This window comes from Neoarius graeffei, chromosome 13, assembly GCF_027579695.1.
Source record: "Neoarius graeffei isolate fNeoGra1 chromosome 13, fNeoGra1.pri, whole genome shotgun sequence".
In the NCBI taxonomy this organism is placed as follows: domain Eukaryota; kingdom Metazoa; phylum Chordata; class Actinopteri; order Siluriformes; family Ariidae; genus Neoarius; species Neoarius graeffei.
Window position 1 is genome coordinate 26,878,379 of NC_083581.1, and position 20,403 is coordinate 26,898,781.

Sequence of the window (20,403 nt, forward strand, 5' to 3'; positions counted from 1 at the left end):
ACGGTGGTACATGCCATGTAGGGGTTTGTCCCTCCAGGTTGTCTGTTCCTCCTCCTCCTCTGCGCTCTCATCAGGGTTCTGCTGCCTGAAACATTCACTTAGCAGTTCATCCTTTGGGGCCATCTTTCTGATGTATTCTCGGATTTTCGATGTTTCATCCTGGACCGTGGTCTTGACGCTCACTAGCCCTCGGCCTCCCTCTTTCCGCTTAGTGTATAGTCTCTGGGTGCTGGACTTGGGGTGGAACCCTCCATGCATGGTGAGGAGCTTTCTAGTCTTGATATCTGTGGCTTCTATCTCCTCCTTTGGCCAGTTTATGATACCAGCGGGGTATCTGATGACTGGTAGTGCGTACATGTTGATGGCTCGGACCTTGTTCTTACCATTCAGCTGACTTTTCAGGAGCTGCCTTACTCTCTGGAGGTATTTGGCTGTGGTTGACTTCCTTGTGGCCTCTTCATGGTTTCCATTAGCCTGTGGGATGCCAAGGTACTTGTAGCTGTCTTGGATATCACCTATGTTGCCCTCTGGTAGGTCAATCCCCTCAGTCCAGATCATCTTGCCTCTCTTTGAGACCATCCGGCCACACTTGTCCAATCCGAATGACATCCCTATGTCATCGCTGTAGATCCGGGTGGTGTGGATCAGCGAGTCTATTTCTCGCTCGTTCCTGGCATACAGCTTGATGTCATCCATGTAGAGCAGGTGGCTGATTGTTGCCCCACTACGGAATCGGTACCCGTAGCCGCTCTTCGTGATGATTCGACTGAGGGGCTTCAGGCCTATGCAGAACAGCAGTGGTGATAGCGCATCTCCTTGGTATATGCCGCACTTGATGTTGACTTGGGCAATGGGTTTTGAGTTGGCCTCTAGGGTTGTCTTCCACATTTCCATTGAGTTCTGGATGAAGGTCCTTAGGTTCCTGTTGATCTTATACAGTTCCAGACATTCCAGTATCCATGTGTGTGGCATTGAGTCATAGGCTTTCTTGTAGTCAATCCAGGCAGTGCACAGGTTGGTCTGTCTCTTCTTACAGTCTCGGGCGACTGTTCTATCGACCAGTAGCTGGTGCTTGGCTCCTCTGGTGTTACTGCCAATCCCTTTCTGTGCTTCGCTCATGTATTGAGCCACATGCTTACTCATTTTTGCCGCAATGATGCCTGACAGGGCCTTCCATGTTGTGCAGAGACAGGTAATTGGCCGGTAGTTGGATGGGATGGGTCCCTTCTGGGGGTCCTTCATAATTAGGACTGTCCTGCCTTGGGTTAGCCATTCTGGGTGGGTCTCATCCCTCAGCAGCTGGTTCATCTGTGCTGCTAGGCATTCATGGAGTGCAGTTAGCTTCTTCAGCCAGTACGTATGGATCATATCAGGGCCTGGTGCTGTCCAGCTCTTCATCTTTGACACTCTTTCTTGGATGTCTGCCATTGAGATGGTTACTGGTTCTTGTTCTGGGAGGTTGCTGTGGTCAGCTCTTAGGTCCACTAACCATTGGGCATCGGTGTTGTGTGATGCCTTTCTTTCCCATATTTTTCCACCTCAGCTCTTGGTGGGTCTGACCGGTTGTTGTTCCCCTGCCACTGAGAGTACACCTTGGCTGGTTCAGTGGAGAACAGCTTGTTTATTCTCCTGGCCTCTCCCTCCTTGGTGTATCTCTTCAACTGGGTGGCCAGAGCTGTTAGTCGCTGTTTGGCAGTTTCGAGTGCCTCTGGTATGGAGAGTGAGTTGTACTTCCTGGGTGCCCCTTTATTCACCATGTTCCCTTTCTGTAGTTCAGCTAGCTGGCTAACTTCTCTCCATGCTGCCTTTATCTTGGCCTCTAATCATCTCTTCCATGGTGGATACTGTTTGTTATGTCTCGAGCCCACCTTGTGTCCAAGCATCTCCATGATTACTGTTGCTGTACTGTGTATCAGCTTGTTGGTCTCAGTGATGGTTCTTGTGGAGATTGTCTTCAGAGCAGCATTCACATCTACTAGTAGATCTTCTGAAGGTACTTGGCAACTCAGCTTCGGTATTCGTCGGGGGCTCCAGGTTTCCAGTTGGGTCACGATCGTCCTTCTCAGGTCAGCAGCTCTTGTGTTGAGGCTGTTAGCTGTTGGGTCCTGGTACCCAATCTCTGGTTGTGGGGATGATGACATCTCCTCGCTGACCTGTCTTCGTAGCATCGTTGTTGTATTTCATTAATCTCTAGTTGTGATAGTAGATTTCGATTACAGATGTTGGAACACTGGGCTAATAGCTGCTTCTTTGTTAGCCTTGATTGTGGGTTTCGAAGTATCCAATGGTCCCACATTCGCTGCATATATCCCCTCTGCTTGTATAGTAGCATTCCAGCAAATCCTCGTCCATCGATGTCTTGTTCCAGTAGCCAATTTCTCATCAGTTTGCCCTGGTTCCCTAGCAACTGACGCAGACCCTTGTTGACCTGGTATGACTATCAGTTATGTCTTCACTCCTACCTATCAGGTAGGCTGATATATCATGAGGGGTCTTGCCTAAGGACCCTTACTGGATGATGTTTTGCCCCGACCGGGATTCAAACCCCGATCTCCCGCGTCGTAGTCAGTGAGCATTACCACTGTACTATCCAGCTGATATATACGTATATTAGTGCTGTCAAAAATGTCGCGTTATCAACGCGTTAACTTGACTCAATTTTAACGGCGATAATTTTTTTTTATCGCGAGATTAACGCTCTGTGACATGATGTAGGTTTTTCATAAGCTTTTGAAACTGCCAGGAACTTGAAACAGAGACTTTGCTTAGAAAAACGATAGCAGCTAGACTGTAATGCCACGCCCCGCACAGCCAGATTCCTCTACCCCCCCCGAAGAGCCACAGTGCTTGGCTTAGGTTTCGTTTTCCCATCGGCGGCTGTAGACCCTGTAGAACAGGATAAAGCGGCTAGAGATAATGAGATGAGATGAGACATTGCACATATCATTTATATAAAGAATGAACAGTTTAGGACCCAATACTGACCCCTGGGGGTCACCACAATCAATATTCAAACGAGTTGACACAGTCACCCAACTTCACAAATTGTGTCCTGTTGCTCAAATAACTTCTTATCCAATTTAATATAACTCCTCTTATCCCATATTGTTCCATCTTATTAATTAATATATCATGATTAATAGTATCAAAAGCTTTTTGAAGATCAATAAATATCCCAGCGACATATATTTTATCATCTATAGAGTTACTGATTTCTTCAATTGATTCCATTAGTGCCATCTCTGTTGATCTATTTGCTCTAAATCCATATTGACTATCACTGAGTAGTTTGTATTTTTCAATGAATTTATCTAATCTGTTACTGAATAGTTTTTTAAGAATTTTGGAGAACTGAGGTAGTAAAGAAACAGGTCTGTAATTTGTGAAGTTGTGTTTGTCCCCAGATTTATACAATGGAATTACTTTTGCTATTTTCATATTGCTTGGAAATGTCCCAGTTTGAAATGACAAGTTACAGATGTATGTTAATGGTTTAGAAATCCCCATACATTACAAAATCTTACATACTGAACATTAGTGTTACTGGTAGCTATAATGTCAAAATATAGTGGTGAATTTACTGGATAACATGCTATTTATTTAACATACTAAAAATTGGCAAAACAGAAAAAAAAAATCACAACAATGCCACAATCATCAACAGCCAGAAATCCAAGAAAGAAAAACTAGCTATGAACATGGAGAGAAAAGAGAGAAAATGGGGACAGTTACTTATAGTCCTACCTATATTCCCACTAACAGCCTGCTTATTGTGTTTAGACTCCAATAAAATGGATGGCATTAGAGAGTATCCTGTTTAGGAGATATACTCACCAGAGCGACGTCTGGAGTTACGGTAAGATGTGATGCTTTGTGAATCAGAGTACATGTTAATAAATCTCGACATCTGTGTCATCCATCCTGGATAAGAGACTTAATATTTCTGTGTTCTGCTCCCCGCAGGGGTGACAGTGTGGGAGATGATGTCACATGGGGCAGAGCCTTACACCTCCATGCATCCTAACGATGTCCCAGGTCTGCTGGAGAAGGGCGAACGTTTAGCCCAACCACAGATCTGCACCATCGATGTCTACATGGTCATGGTCAAGTGTAAGTCACATGCTTTGAGGTGCTGTTTAGGACATTATTCCAACTTTAGTTCACTTACACACGCAACATGTTTTGAGTTTACCTGCACGGTGGTGTAGTGGTTAGCACGGTCGCATCACAGGAAGAAGGTTCCACGTTCGAACCCAGCAGCCGGCAAGGGCTTTTCTGTGTGGAGTTTGCATGTTCTCCCCGTGTCTGCGTGGGTTTCCTCCAGGTGCTCCGGTTTCCCCCACAGTCCAAAGACATGCAGTTAGGTTGACATGGGGTGACCTTGGGCTGAGGAGCCCTTGAGCAAGGTACCTGACCCCTGACTGCTCCCCGGGCGCTCTGGTGTGGCTGCCCACCGCTCTGGGTGTGTGTGCGTGCGTGTGTTCACTGCTTCAGATGGGTTAAATGCAGAGGATGAATTTCACTGTGCTTGAAGTGTGCACGTGACCAAATAAAAGGTTTCTTATTTTTTTCTTACATACACACCAAAAGCTCTCATATTCACAATTTTACACATTCAGCAGTTTTACTCCTCTGATCATTGTCAGCATTTTAAGAAGTAAAACTAGAGAATATGAAAAGATCCAAAGTACTGAATAAAAAAATCATTGAAGTATGAGTAAGTTAGGAATAAAAAACGATTAGTGCTGTTATAGGAAAATAATCAACAATGTGGTGATTGGAGGTACTGATACCACACAAAAGTTGATTATTTTCCTACAAAAGCACACCACAGGGTTTTTATTCCTCTTATTTATCCCACAGCAGTTTGCCAAAAAGTTTTAATTCAAGAAAGACACAGCATCATGTTTATCCATTTATGTTTACATTTAGGGGTGGCACAGTGGTTTAGTGGTTAGCACTGTCGCCTCACAGCAAGAAGGTTCTGGGTTTGAGCCCAGTGGCTGACGGGTGCCTTTCCGTGTGGAGTTTGCATGTTCTCCCCGTGTCTGCGTGGGTTTCCTCCAGGTGCTCCGGTTTCCCCGACAGTCCAAAGACATGCAGTTAGGTTAACTGGTGACTTTAAATTGCCCGTAGGTGTGAATATGAGTGTGAATGGTTGTTTGTCTCCATGTCTCAGCCCTGCGACGACCTAGCGACTTATCCAGGGTGTACCCTGCCTCTTGCCCATAGTCAGCTGGGATAGGCTCCAGCTTGCCCACGACCCTGCACAGGATAAGTGGCTAAAGATAATGGATGGATGGATGTTTACATTTAATGCTGTGGAATGTCCATGAAGCAAGTTAGTTCCAGTTATCTCATATGTTATAGGAGCTACAGTATAAATAGTCATTAGGTGCTTCCAGACTGAAACATTTTCATAGTTCTTAGAACTGTTGGAGGAAGTTCCCCCTTTTTTTCTGTGTCCACATTACAGGAACTGAGAATGATTGTAGTTCTTAGAATGTCGTTTTGAGGGACTTTTTCAGCTTCTGCTTCAGCGTAGGTACTCTCCCAGCACAAGAGGAACCATGAGTGATGTAAATGTACAGTGATTGGTCCAGAAGTAAGTGTATGTTGATTGGTTGAATGCATGAGCCAGTACAGCACCAACAACCGCCATTTCTAAAAATCCATACAAAAAATTTAGCCTTATAACGAACAGCTCTTAACCTTCACGCTAAAAAAAAAACAAAACACACACACACAGATCAACAGCTGGACCAACAGTGTGCATCCTCTATGCTTGTGCACATTGTTACTATAGAAACTGTAATGTAAGTATGATAGTGTTAGTAATGTTAGAACAGTGATTTGCCTCTGCCTCAGCACTACTGCCAGAGCCATGCTGACAAATCAGATTTGAGAATTCATCAGCACTGTGGTATAAATTAAAAACACTGAATGTGAAGGCTCATTCCTGAAAACATCATTCTATGTACCATGTAGTTGACATCTTGTGACTTCACACATTACACAGTGGTACATACAGTGGTGCTTGAAAGTTTGTGAACCCTTTAGAATTTTCTATATTTCTGCATAAATATGACCGAAAACATCATCAGATTTTCACACAAGTCCTAAAAGTAGATAAAGAGAACCCAGTTAAACAAATGAGAAAAAAATATTATACTTGGTCATTTATTTATTGAGGAAAATGATCCAATATTACATATCTGTGAGTGGCAAAAGTATGTGAGCCTTTGCTTTCAGTATCTGGTGTGACCCCCTTGTGCAGCAATAACTGCAACTAAACGTTTCCGGTAACTGTTGATCAGTCCTGCACACCGGCTTGGAGGAATTTTAGCCCATTCCTCCGTACAGAACAGCTTCAGCTCTGGGATGTTGGTGGGTTTCCTCACATGAACTGCTCGCTTCAGGTCCTTCCACAACATTTCGATTGGATTAAGGTTAGGACTTTGACTTGGCCATTCCAAAACATTTACTTTATTCTTCTTTAACCATTCTTTGGTAGAACGACTTGTGTGCTTAGGGTCGTTGTCTTGCTGCATGACCCACCTTCTCTTGAGATTCAGTTCATGGACAGATGTCCTGACATTTTCATTTAGAATTCGCTGGTATAATTCAGAATTCATTGTTCCATCAATGATGGCAAGCCGTCCTGGCCCAGATGCAGCAAAACAGGCCCAAACCATGATACTACCACCAACATGGTTTCACAGATGGGATAAGGTTCTTATGCTGGAATGCAGTGTTTTCCTTTCTCCAAACATCACGCTTCTCATTTAAACCAAAAAGTTCTATTTTGGTCTCATCCATCCACAAAACATTTTTCCAATAGCCTTCTGGCTTGTCCACGTGATCTTTAGCAAACTGCAGACGAGCAGCAATGTTCTTTTTGGAGAGCAGTGGCTTTCTCCTGGCAACCCTGCCATGCACACCATTTGTTGTTCAGTGTTCTCCTGATGGTGGACTCATGAACATTAACATTAGCTAATGTGAGAGAGGCCTTCAGTTGCTTAGAAGTTACCCTGGGGTCCTTTGTGACCTTGCCGACTATTACACGCCTTGCTCTTGGAGTGATCTTTGTTGGTCAACCACTCCTGGGGAGGGTAACAATGGTCTTAAATTTCCTCCATTTGTACACAATCTGTCTGACTGTGGATTGGTGGAGTCCAAACTCTTTAGAGATGGTTTTGTAACATTTTCCAGCCTGATGAGCATCAACAACGCTTTTTCTGAGGTCCTCAGAAATCTCCTTTGTTCGTGCCATGATCCACTTCCACAAACGTGTTGTGAAGATCAGACTTTGATAGATCCCTGTTCTTTAAATAAAACAGGGTGCCCACTCATATCTGATTGTCATCCAATTGATTGAAAACACCTGACTCTAATTTCACCTTCAAATTAACTGCTAATCCTAGAGGTTCATATACTTTTTACATATGTGTAATATTGGATTATTTTCCTCAATAAATAAATGACCAAGTATAATATTTTTGTCTCATTTGTTTAACTGGGTTCTCTTTATCTACGTTTAGGACTTGTGTGAAAATCTGATGATGTTTTAGGTCATATTTAGGCAGAAATATAGAAAATTCTAAAGGGTTCACAAACTTTCAAGCACCACTGTACTGTATGTGCAGTTGTTACTTTGGGATTTTTCCCCCCAACCTTTTGAATCTTGCTCCTTTCTTTTTCAGGCTGGATGATTGATGAGAACATCAGGCCGACCTTTAAAGAGCTGGCTAATGAGTTTACCCGAATGGCAAGGGATCCACCCCGCTACCTTGTTGTCAAGGTGAGATGCTATTGACCTTTAATGACCTTTTACAACTCTAAATTAGAAAAAGTTGGGACGGTCTGTTGAAATTGAAATTAAAACTCAAAACAATGATTTATAAATCATCTTTGACCTGTATTGCACTCAAACAATACAACAGCATATTATTTGATGTTTTACTTCATGAATTTTATTGTTTTTTTCAATAAACACATTTCAATTTTGATTCTTGGCACACATTTAAAAAAAGAAATTGGGATGGTAAAGCATTTACCACTTTACAATGTTGCCATTCCTTCTCACAACACTTAAAAGATGTTTGGGGACTGAAGACACCAAATGATAAAGCGTTTCAGGTGTTATTTTGCCCCATTCTTCCTGCAAATAGGTTCTAAGGTGTGCAACAGTACAGGGTCATCATTGTCATATTTTTCATTTCAAAATTCGCCACACATTCTCCATTGGGGACAGGCACCCTCTCCTTCCACAGCTACGCCTTTGTAACGTGTGCAGAATGTGGTTTTGCACTGTCTTGTTGAAATATCCCTGGAAAAGATGACGTCTTGAAGGCAACATATGTTGCTCCAAAAATCTCAGTGTACTTTTCTGCATTAATGCTCCATCACAGAAGTGTAAGTTACCTTTGGTCCTTTTAGTCTTTGGTCTGGAGCACATGGTGTCCAGTTCTTCCAAAGAAAGACCTGGAATATTGATTCATCTGACCACAATACATGTTTCCACTGTGTTGATCCATCCCAGATGCTTCAGAGCTCAGAGAAGTCAATGGCACTTCTGGACACAGTTACCATAAGGCTTCCGTTTTGCACAGTCAAGTTTTAACTGGCATTTCTAGATGTAACTCCGTATTGTAGAGCTTGACAAAGGTTTGCCAAAGTAATCACGAGCCCATGTGGTTATATCAGCTATAGATGAATGACGGTTCTTGATGCAGTGCCATCTGAGGGATTAGAGATCACGGGTGTTCAGCTTAGGCTTGAGCCCTTGCCCTTTACATGCTGAAATTCCTCTAGATTCTTTGAATCATTGAATGATATGATGCACCATAGAGAATGAGATATGCAAATCCCTTCCTATCTTTCTTTGAGGAACATTGCTTTTAAAAATTTAAATTTATGACAATTTATCTCACACATTTACGACAAACTGGAGATCCTCAGCCCATCTTTGCTCCTCAAAGACTAGGCCTTTCCTGTATACATTTGTACCAAATCATGATTACAGTCACCTGTTGATATCACCTGTTTCAAATCACATCGTTATTTAATTGTTTTACCTCATTACTAGTCCTAAATTGCCCCTGTCCCAGCTTTTTTGGCATGTGTTGCAGGCCTGAAACACAGGAATGGATGTATATTAACAAATGAAATGAAGTTGACCGGACAAAACATGAATTATCTTGGTTTCATTCTGTCTGCAATGAAATACAAGTCAAAGTCTATTTCGGAATCACTGCTTTCTTTTTTATTTGCATTTTCCATAGTGTTCCAACTTTTTCTGATTTGGGGTTGTTTCTAAACTTTCTGAATGGATCCAGCTTACTACATCATGTCTCTTTAACTCACAGCAGAAAGATCAAAATAGTGCTGCAACGGAAGAGAGCCATCTACGTGACCCCAAGCTAATCGAGTCTGACCTTGAAAGTGAAGATGATGAAGTGCTGGATGATGGCTTCGCCACTCCTCCTCTCCAAATGTCTCCAACGAGGAGTCACTCCCGCATGCGAATGGGCTCCTATAGGGTAAGATGGGTTAGATGACCTCTGATTTGTTTGGGTGCTTTTTAGTAGATGAGAGCGAGTTCAGGATTTGAAAATAAAATAATTTCTCCTTATACTGTAGAGTGCCTCATCTGGCCAATCTGTACTTGTGGGATATCTGCCCATGACCGCAAATGCTGGGGACGATCTCAAACAGGTCAGATACTACATATTACACACTCTGCTTTTGATACTATAAGATAATGATGGCATGCATCGCACTCTTTTGTGGTCTGTCATGTTCTGTTCACTTCATTAACAATGTTTTTGCATCATACCATATTTTTGCCATCATCTAACAGCATGACTCCAAGATGCTGTAGTAGCTCCTTTTGATATTTTCTTAGAGCACAGTTTGCTTTGATTGCCATCATTAATCAGGAAACACGTCCAGATCTCATCTCATCTCATCTCATCTCATCTCATTATCTGTAGCCGCTTTATCCTTCTACAGGGTCGCAGGCAAGCTGGAGCCTATCCCAGCTGACTATGGGCGAAAGGCGGGGTACACCCTGGACAAGTCGCCAGGTCATCACAGGGCTGACACATAGACACAGACAACCATTCACACTCACATTCACACCTACAGTCAATTTAGAGTCACCAGTTAACCTAACCTGCATGTCTTTGGACTGTGGGGGAAACCGGAGCACCCGGAGGAAACCCACGCGGACACGGGGAGAACATGCAAACTCCACACAGAAAGGCCCTCGCCGGCCCCGGGGCTTGAACCCAGGACCTTCTTGCTGTGAGGCGACAGCGCTAACCACTACACCACCGTGCCGCCCCACGTCCAGATCTCTGTCATTTAAACGAGACATATTACCCCCCTTTTCCACAAGTTGACACAGTTCCCTGAGGTCTTAATTAAAAGTCTGTGATGTTCTTTCCTCAAAATACCACAAGGATAAAACACCACAGCTCCCTCCTCACCCGGTCTAAACAGCCCTGTTCAGAACGGCTGATTAGATCGCCTGTTCCTTTAAATGATAATGAGTCACCCACCCCTCCCCCTTTCCACCAGCCAATCAGGTAGCACTTTCCTCATGAATATGCATTAACAAAGGCAGTTCTTAAGCCCTGAATGGAGATGCTCAGATAAGGGGGCGGTGTTATTCTAATGAGCTTCAGTTTGAATTTTTTTTTTTAAATGGGCTCCATCTCAGTTGTTAGTAATAATAACAATATTTATGGAAAGACACATTCAGCTCGAACAGAACAAAATGGTTAACTGATTAGTTGATGTGTGTTGAAGAGAATATTGTACCGTACATTATGTCATGAGCAATATGGAATAAATTGATCAGTACTGTGTCTGTTCTTCAGCTGTGGTCCCAGAGGAAACGTCAAGGCTCAGCAAGAACCACATCTGAAAGCTCAGAAGGCAGGTGCACGATGTTGGACATGGAAATGTGTGAGATCCTCTCTCAGACAGGAAGTCTATGCAGGGGACGCAGCCGAGGAGACAGTGCATACCTATCTAACTGTGTATCTGTCACATCTGATCCGCTTTCACCAGGAATAGAGATGGCTGAGGAGGACCGAGATGGGTATATTCTACCGAGAAGTGCCCACAATTCAGGAAGAGGTAATATTTTGTTTGTTTTTGTGCTTGTGGAGTGCTACCATTGTTTTCAGCAAACTTATACTCACGTTTTTAACTTATTTGTTCTTTTTTTTTTTTTTTTTTAAGATCCACTGGTGACCCAATCCAGTTCCAGAGGCAGCCTTCGACACAACAGGGCATCCAAAAATGGCAAGAGTCAATCGCATGCTATTCCAGATCAGTCACAAGAGTATGAGTTGATGAGCAAACAGCCCGTTATACTCCTTCACTCACCAGGAGATGGCAATATCAACGGCTCAGCCAATCTTCCCATCTCCCAACAGTCTCCCTGTGATGATCTTGTGACCTGCAGTAACAGCCTCTCACCACACAAGGCTGTCCAAACACAAAATGATGAAAGTGAGGACAGGCCTGTGCCTGTTCCAGAAGACAATGACGGAGCATCTGAAAAAGAGCCTTGTGGAGACAATTCTGACATTGGCACAGCTCTGGAGGAGGGCCAGCCACAGCAGGCTGTGGTTGAGTACGAATACATGGACATAAGAAACGAATCGACGTTAGAAAAAAACAACGCCAGTTCACATGAGCCCAGAGAAACTGGCATTTACCAGAACACGCACGAGTTTTTTGCTCCAAAGATGAGCAACAGAAGGAGCTGCAAAGCGGATGAGGATGCAGCCATCACTGAGCAACCGGATGAATACGAGGACATGAATCCATGTGGGACATCAGGTGTTTGTACATCAGGTGTTCGTCTTGAGTACCAAAACTTTCCAGCCAACGGGAGGATGGTGTCAGGAGAAGAGCCACACAGAGTTAAAATGAGAGCCTTCAGAAACACATGTGCTGGTGTGGATGAAAAGAACAGTAACACGTCTTTTGACAACCCAGACTACTGGCACAGCAGACTCTTCCACAAACCAGATGCTGTATGCACATAAAACATCAGTGCTTAAGTCCTGAACTGTAGCAGCTGGTTTGCTCACCAGAGACCGAAATGTGTGTACGCTGTTTCCCAACCATACAGTGGGATTTATAAATTGGCATAGAAATAAATGCAAATACTGTTTCAGGAAGGTAAAACAATGCTTCTCTTTGAAATCAATCAATACATTTGTGATTAAAGTTGAATGACAATGAAAAATGTTAATTAACACTCTAATCAGAGTTAAAGTTGGAGTCAGTGATTTTTGTCAAAATTTTTGCAATACCTGAGAAAAAAAGTTCTCCTCACATACAGGCAGCTGTCAATAAAATATCTACTCAGTGGAAAACCAGAAAAACAACCTCCTGTCTCTGTAAACAAGGATCACTAACATCTAAGCAATCAGAACAGGATCTTGCTTACCTGCCAATCATGCTGCCGGTCAAATCAGAAATTTACACTACATCCTCTTAGACTAGCTAGGTTACGCTAACTTCCACCCAGGTGTAATGTAATTCCGTGCTAATAGTGACGTGAACCCTTTTTTTTCTTTCAATAAAGTTATATATGTCTTTTATGCTATTAAAAGTGGTGTATTGGTGATGCTGAATAACTAGCATTGTGTTGGCAGACAAAGGGCAATGTTTTAAAGTGTGAAATCTTTTTTTTTTTTTCCTGAAATATGCCTCAGGCAATAAAGACTGCAAGGCTGGACTTTGGTATAACCACCAGGATTTGACTGTATGGTTAAAAAAAAAAAAAAAAAGGTATGATGTACTATACAGTAAGTGATTACTTTTCCTCTGCCTGTGTGTGCACTGTGAGGTAGTCAAACATCAGGTGTCTCAAAGAAAATATAATTCATTGCATTTTAATGGAGGATCCAGGGATATTGTCTTTGAAGTGATTGGTACTGATTTACACTCACCGGCCACTTTAATAGGAACTTGTTCTTGATTCTAAGATTCCTGTTCTTGGCTGCAGGACTGGAACCCAATGTAGTCTTCTGCTGCTGCATGCTGAGATCCTTTTTTGCTCACCGTGGTTGTAAAGAGTGATTGAGTTCCTATATCCTTCCTGGCAGCTCGAACCAATATGGCCATTTTCCTCTGACCTCTCTTATTAACAAGGCGTTTGTTTCCACCCACAGAACTGTCGCTCACTCAATGTTTTTTGTTTTTCACGCCATTCTGTGTAAACTCTAGAGACTGTTGTGTGTGAAAACCGCAGGAGATCATCAGTTTCTGAAATACCAGTCCATCTGGCACCAACACCCATGCCACAGTGAAAGTAACACTTTAAGATCACAATTTTTCCCATTCTGATGTTTGAAGTAAACATTAACTGAAGCTCTTGATTTGTATCTGCATGATTTTGTGCTGCTGTCAAGGAATTGGCTGATTAGATGACTGCATAAAACAGCAGGTGGATGCATGGGTGTTCCTAATAAAGTGGCCGGTGAGTGTGCAGTACATCATATTTTGCATAATATGACCAGATTCATAACTAATTGAGTAAAAGGTCCGTTGTCATTTCTGGTTGTTTTTAAGGACCACAAGTAGGATTGTGTTCGGAATTGCAATGAAAACATATGAAGTCATAACTATGTTTTTTATGTACCATAAGTATATGGCATTATCCAAATTTATCCACAGCAAATCAAAGGTTTTTGAACAAATTGAGTGATCCAGATTGGCCTTTTACAATTAGATTTCTAAACGACACACATCATTTTATAAATAAGAAGCTAGTCTTCTATATACTGAGTTATCCACACCATTTTAGCATATACAATGTTTGTTGGATGAAATCAGTGCTGGGTTTTATACATGAGACTCCAGGTTTATCAAGCTGTATGATTATTCAGCTAATTCTTAAAAGTTTTGAGAATGAGAAGAAAAAACGGTAGCAATTGTGATTGCTAGTTAACAGGAGATCTAGTGTGTGTGTGCAGTTATGTAATAATCATGAAGTATAGTCATTTGAAGTTTTATAAACTATGATGTTTATATGTGTTTTATATATAATGAAATGCCAAGTTTTTATGAATTTCAAAGAATTTATTTTTTTGTCTTTGTTTTCCACACATGCTGTCAACACATTAATGGAATTTTACTCTATGTTTATAAAGTGTAATGTTTCAATTTTGACAAATTTTTTTCTTTTCTGTTGGAAAAATAAAAGGGGAACTTAACATACTGTGCATGTTTTTGGCCTACACACTCAAATACTGTTAGGGTATAGGCACTTATGGATGTATGTGCAGAGGAGAGCAGGATGCAAACTGTAACAAAGCCAAGACATGAGACCGGAGTTGGAATCAGAAAACTAGCAAGGGTTGGGCGATCGGCAAACATAGTAGAGGGAAGACAGAGCGAAAGCGTGAAATGAAGAGCAAAGGTCGGAAAATTGAGAGGCAGTCAGAAAATACAAGGACTTGGTATGAACTGAGAGAGCAGAACGATACTTCGCAATGGAGTGTGTGAGAGAGAAGCTTAAATAGGGAGACAGGTAATTAGGTCCATAGCCTTCCCAGTCTACCAGGTATTCGACTTGACCTCTTCATCTTGAGTCGAGGATTTTATTTACCTGGTAGATGGGCTCACCCTCTACAGCAAGTTGAGTGCTGGGTGCTCCTGGACCGGTGTGTTTCCAGCGAGAGGGACTGGGATGGCAGGTTTTAGATTGGAAACATGGAAAGTTGGGGATATTCAGCTGTGAGGGAGAAGTTCTAGATGGTACGAGACCTCACTGATACGACGCAATACCTTGAATGGCCCAATGTAATGTGGTTGGAGTTTTCTACAAGTGATGGGTTCTCTCAGGTTTCTTGTGGCCACCCATACTCTGTCACCCGGGGAAAAGTTTGGAGTGTCTCCTCTAGGTTTATCCGCATATTCCTTATACTTGGTGTTGACTGACTTTAGGCATTGATGTACCTCCTCCCAGATTGTCTGGCTGCGTGCAAACCAGTCATCTACGGCTTGTACCTGGCTAGGTGTGTCGTCCCAGGGAAACAGGGCGGTTGGTAGCCGAGTATGCACTGAAACAGTGTTAACCAGGTTGCAAAGTGTTTGAGGGAGTTCTGTGCATACTCGGCCCATGGAAGAAAGCATGCCCAGTCCCCCTGGTTACGCATGCAGAAGATCCTCAGAAAACAGCTGATTTCCTGGTTGGCTCTTTCTACTTGGCTGTTAGACTGGGGATGATAGCCAGATGTGAGGCTTACTGATACTCCATCTTTCCATGAAGCTTGTCCAAAAATGTGAAATAAATTGAGATCCCCAGTCACTCACTATGTCTTCGGGAATAACATACTTACTTACGCCCTTTGCCCCCTGCGGAGCATAGGCCATCGAGCTTCCTCCAGCGCACCCGATTCTGAGCCTTTCTAGCTAGTTCTGTCCAACTCCAGTCATTTGCTTTAACTTTGCTCTCCAGATCCCTTTTCCAACTGTTTCTTGGGCGCCCTCTTCCTTTTTCCCTGGGGATTCCACAAAAGAGCCTGTCTCATGATGTTTGCTGGTTTTCGCAGAGTATGACCTAACCATCCCCACTTCCTTCTGATTTGCATTGCTACTGGTACTTCCCCAGCCCACTTCCACAGCTCCTTATTTGAAACCTTGTCTTTCCAGCAGATTCCAAGAATTCTTCTAAGGCAGTTGTTAATAAAGCTTTGGATTCTGCTCTGTATCTTTATGGTAGTTCTCCATGTTTCTGCCCCATAAAGCAAGACGGACTTCACATTTGATCGGAATATACGAAGTTTAGTTCTTATCGATAGCTCCTTTGATGACCAAACCTCTCTCAACATAAGGAAAGCTGCTCTAGCCTTGCCAATCCTTGTCAAAGCATCCTTGTCTGTACCTCCCATGGTATTAACAACACTTCCAAGATAGGTAAATTCTTTAACGTCCTCCAGCTGCTGTCCATCCACCACGATAGGTTCTTCACACGTGGTATTCATCTTTAGTACCTTCATCTTCAACTTGTTTATCCTCAGCCCCACTTTTGCTGATTGCTCTGCCAGCCTTGATGTCTTTAGCTGCATTTGCATACGATTGTGAGAAAGTAAGGTGAGATCATCCGCATAATCAAGGTTATCCAGTTGTTCCCAAGTTGTCCACTGTATTCCGTTCTTAGCCATCTTGGTTACCGATCTCATTATGCAATCAATTGCCAAGAGAAAAAGAAAAGGTGACAGCAAACACCCTTGTCGCACATCTGTCTTGATTTCAAAAGGTTCCGAAAGTTGGCCCTCATGGGACACGCGACAGGTAAACCCTTCATAGTTGCACTTTATTATGGTGACAAGCTTCTCTGGAATTCCATAAGATCTTAAAAGTTTCCACAGTGTCTCCCAAGCCACACTGTCAAACGCTTTCTTATAGTCCACAAAGTTGACGTAAAGGGGCGAATTCCATTCTAGTGATTACTCTATGATAATCCGTAAGGTACAAATCTTATCTATACATGAGCGGTCTTTCCAGATGCCTGCTTGTTGGTCTCTAAGCATGATGTCAACTGCTGTCTTCATCCTTTCCAAAAGTATTCTGTTTAACACCTTGCCCGAAACAGATAGTAGCATAATGCCCCTGTGGTTGTTGCAATTTCCAAGGTCTCCTTTCTTGGGAACTTTGACAATAATCCCTTTTCGCCACTCGTCTGGGATGCTCTCCTTTTCCCATATTCTAGCAAAGAGCCTATGAAGGATATCTATTGATGTTGACAAATCTGCCTTCATGGCTTCCGCAGGAACCCCATCTGGTCCTGCTGCTTTACCGTTCTTCATCGCCTGGATAGCTGTACTAATCTCAGATTTACTTGGTTTATCACAATTCAAGGGGAGGGCAGTGTCTGCTGGTGGAACATATCTGGAGGATTTTGGGAGGCAGGTCGGTTTAGAAGCTCTCCGAAGTGCTCCGCCCACATCAGGAATAGCATAGTACCTGAAAATTTGTTGGAACAGTAGTTCTGCAGTTTGAGAAACCGTGGGAATGCCAGGTAAAGGGATGAGTTTCAGCAATTTAGAAAAATCGATCGATAGTTACCATTATAGTGGTGTTGCTTTGTGAGGGAGGGAGATCCATGATAAAATCCATGGTTAAGTGGGACCAGGGTCTCTGAGGAATAGGGAGGGGGCACAGTTTTCCAGTGGGGGGTGGGGTGGGGGGTGTTCTAGGAACCTTCGCTCGGGCACATTCAGAACATGAGGTGATGAACTGGTTAATTTCCACGAGCATGTTCTTCCACCAGTATTTGTTTCTTACCATTTGGTGAGTGCGTTGACTGCCAGGGTGCCCTGTGGCAGGAGATGTGTGGGCCCAGGTGATGAGTCTGCTGCGAAGATGGTTGGGCATGCAGAGAAGACCAGGTGGGAGATGAATGGGACTGGTTTGTGGCTGTTGTCTCCTTATCTCGCTGTCTAGATCCCAGATGACTGATTGTAAAAAACACCTGCGGTGGGAGGATGGGATGGATAACAGAATCTTGGTGAGATAGACCGAAGGTTCAGGATAGGGCATCTGCCTTAGTATTTTTGGAGCCTGGATGAAATGAAATTGTGAAATTAAATTGTGTGAAAAACTGTGCCCACCTGGCCTGACGTGGATTTAATCTCTTGGCTTTCTTGAGATATTCAAGGTTTTTGTGATCCGTGAGAATTATAAAGGGGTAAGTGGCTCCCTCTAGCCAATGCTGCCACTCCTTGAGGGCTACTTTAATGGCAAGCAGCTCTGTTACCCACATCATAATTCCTTTCTGCAGAAGATAGTTTCTTCAAAAAGAAAGCTACTGGGTGCAGCTTATGTTTCTCCCCGAAATGTTGAGATAAGATTGCTCCCACTTCTGTGTCAGATGTATCAACCTCTAAGATGAAAGGTTTGGTTGGGCCGGGATGCTGTAGGACAGGGGCCGAGGTGAACGCTAGCTTGAGATGGCTGAAAGCTTCTTCTGCCTTGGCATTCCACTGGAAGCGCTTGGGTCCCTTTTTTAGCAGCGCTGTTAAGGGAGCGGCAGTTGTGCTGAAACTCTGAATAAACCGGCAATAGAAGTTAGCAAAGCCCAAAAAATGCTGAAGGTCCCTTATGGACATGGGTGTCGGCCAGGAAGTGACAGCAGAGACCTTGGATGAGTCCATGCTTACTCCTTCTGTGCTGATGATATAACTTAGGTAGGAGATTTAGCTCTGATGGAACTCACATTTCTCTGCATTTACATAGAGATGATTCTCTAGCAGGCATTTGAGAACAGCTCTGACATGCTCATGGTGGCTTTTTTCATCTGGGGAGTATATCAGGATATCATCTATGTAGGCAATAGCATATTGTGAGGGAAAGTTAATGGACGAACATTATTATTCTCTGTGTGTTTCTGTATGTTGAGTTAAAGTAGCTTACTGAGAAAGATGTTTTTCTCATGTTGTAATCGCCTTTCTGTGGCCTTGGCTGGTGATGAGTAGGGTGCCTGAGTTCTCCATAACTATGCATCTGCCTGCACATACCAGAGCATGCCAGGTGCATGCTTTAACAAAGCTTCATAGAAAATCTTGAACCAATCACGTGAAGATGCAAGCAGTAAGCGAATGCCTTTAGAGTATAATAGATAACAGCCACTAAAACACAACTCAGAGTGCGTGTACTCTCGGCATCATCAGAAGTGGTGTCTTCTATTCTTCTCTTTCCTTTCCTATTTTATATATCTGTTTATATGATCTACTATAATATAGAACTGAAAAGACAACTGCTAAGCGTTCTGAAGTGCTTATTAGAAATTTCCATTACAATTTGGCGTCCCTGGGTGGGCCCTATGTGTCTGATCCTCGGATGACGGAACACTCCCAAGGCTACGGTGTAGAGCTGAGAACTCGGATGAGAGACCAGGCCATCAGGGCTCACCGAACCAGTAAGTGATAACTTTGCATTCTTGTGTAAAGAAATTAGTGGAAACAATATTTAATGAATGATACAAGAAATGGACAGATTTGTCCTAGTATTTAAAGAATGATATAAGAGACAGACAGAGATTGTCCCAGTCAAGGAAGACTGATATAAGAGATGGACAGAAGTTTGTCCGAGCCCAGGAGGACTGCTAAGCTGTGGTACTATCAATATGTTTGCCGAAACGGATAAAACACAATTTTGAGACAATAAACCGCAAGTAGTTTACTGGGTTGTGTAAGAGAAAAATCCGCCCAAGTGACGACTGGGTACCGGCTCACCTACTTGAGCGAGGGAAGTACGGGTGCGTGTCTCGACGGACTCACGTTCAGTGATTCGTAACTGGGAAAGAATTGAGTTTTGCTCCCTTTGTTCTGTGTGAACAACTGGCCCGTCAGAGGAATGGGATAGAGAGGTTCGATTACGAAGTTGCAAAGACACACCAGTGTGCACGCAAAATATTGATGAATTAACAGAGTACTGTCCTCCTCCAAATTCTAAAACAGAGAAACAGATTTTGTACACATGCATGAGTTGTCTTTGAGGTTGTCGTGCTAAATGATACCTACTTTAGTTTAAGGCAAATGTCAGATAAATTGTTTACTAATAAGAACACACCTAAAGGATTATTGTGTTGCATTTTTGGACATAGTCCAACTTATTCTTCTTGTGATCCAAATAAAAACTCAGCCATTGTTGTCATAACCTATTGATATAACAGTGAACAATGAGGAACAGAAACAGTAAGTTAGGGAAAGAAAAGAAAAAGCAAGTAAGCCTGAGGCTACCTGTGCTATAAAAAGAATTGGGTGTTCCTATGACAGCCCAAACATCCAGTTTATGAAAACCTCATATGGTGAGAATTATTTGGCACAGTTTGATATATGGGTAAAGGACTCAGGATTCCCTGAAAAGGGCAGTTTTAGTCCCAGGCAGATAGAACAGTTAGAAGAAAAGTTGAAACGGAAGGAAAAAGAAGAGTCTGCAGATAACGTTAAGTTCTTAGGGGACTGGAGGGCATTTTCTGCATGGAAAGAAGAAAACACTTAAGAGAGAGTACAAAAGAGAGAGAAACAACAGGCAGGGCTCTCACCCTCTTCTCAGTGTTTGAAATTTCAGATGGACCCTGACCTGGAGTCTGCCCCACCACCCTGACACACACTGCCTCCTCAGCAAGGCGGAGCATCACTCCCACAAGCACTTCACCCACAGAAAGGGGGAGAAGAAGTCGAGACAAAGAGAGAGAAAAACACACACACACACACACACACACACACACACACACACACCACCTGAGCCTCTGGAATCTCTCCCAGCCTACCAGCCGCCTCTAGCATCAGCGCCTCTCAGCGCTTCTCCATCACACATGAGATCTGGTCTTGCATATGGCGATGGAAAAGACACCCTCTTGGA

At 43.1% G+C, this 20,403-nt stretch overlaps 1 protein-coding gene across 2 annotated transcripts in view; it reads left to right on the forward strand.

The window, feature by feature from the left end:
* The window catches only part of erbb3b (erb-b2 receptor tyrosine kinase 3b), a 98,992-nt gene extending 85,480 nt beyond the window's left edge, over nucleotides 1-13,512 (forward strand). The window contains exons 23-29 of one of the 2 annotated variants that reach the window (XM_060937428.1): nucleotides 3,781-3,856; nucleotides 3,964-4,110; nucleotides 7,704-7,801; nucleotides 9,372-9,542; nucleotides 9,643-9,717; nucleotides 10,887-11,148; nucleotides 11,254-13,512. In XM_060937428.1, the coding sequence (XP_060793411.1) occupies nucleotides 3,781-3,856; nucleotides 3,964-4,110; nucleotides 7,704-7,801; nucleotides 9,372-9,542; nucleotides 9,643-9,717; nucleotides 10,887-11,148; nucleotides 11,254-12,068 (1,644 nt within the window). In that variant the 3' untranslated portion in view covers nucleotides 12,069-13,512. Of the gene's footprint in view, nucleotides 1-3,780; nucleotides 3,857-3,963; nucleotides 4,111-7,703; nucleotides 7,802-9,368; nucleotides 9,543-9,642; nucleotides 9,718-10,886; nucleotides 11,149-11,253 lie in introns of both variants that reach the window. The other variant, XM_060937427.1, reaches the window with a different exon arrangement.
* Nucleotides 13,513-20,403: the final 6,891 nt, after the last annotated feature.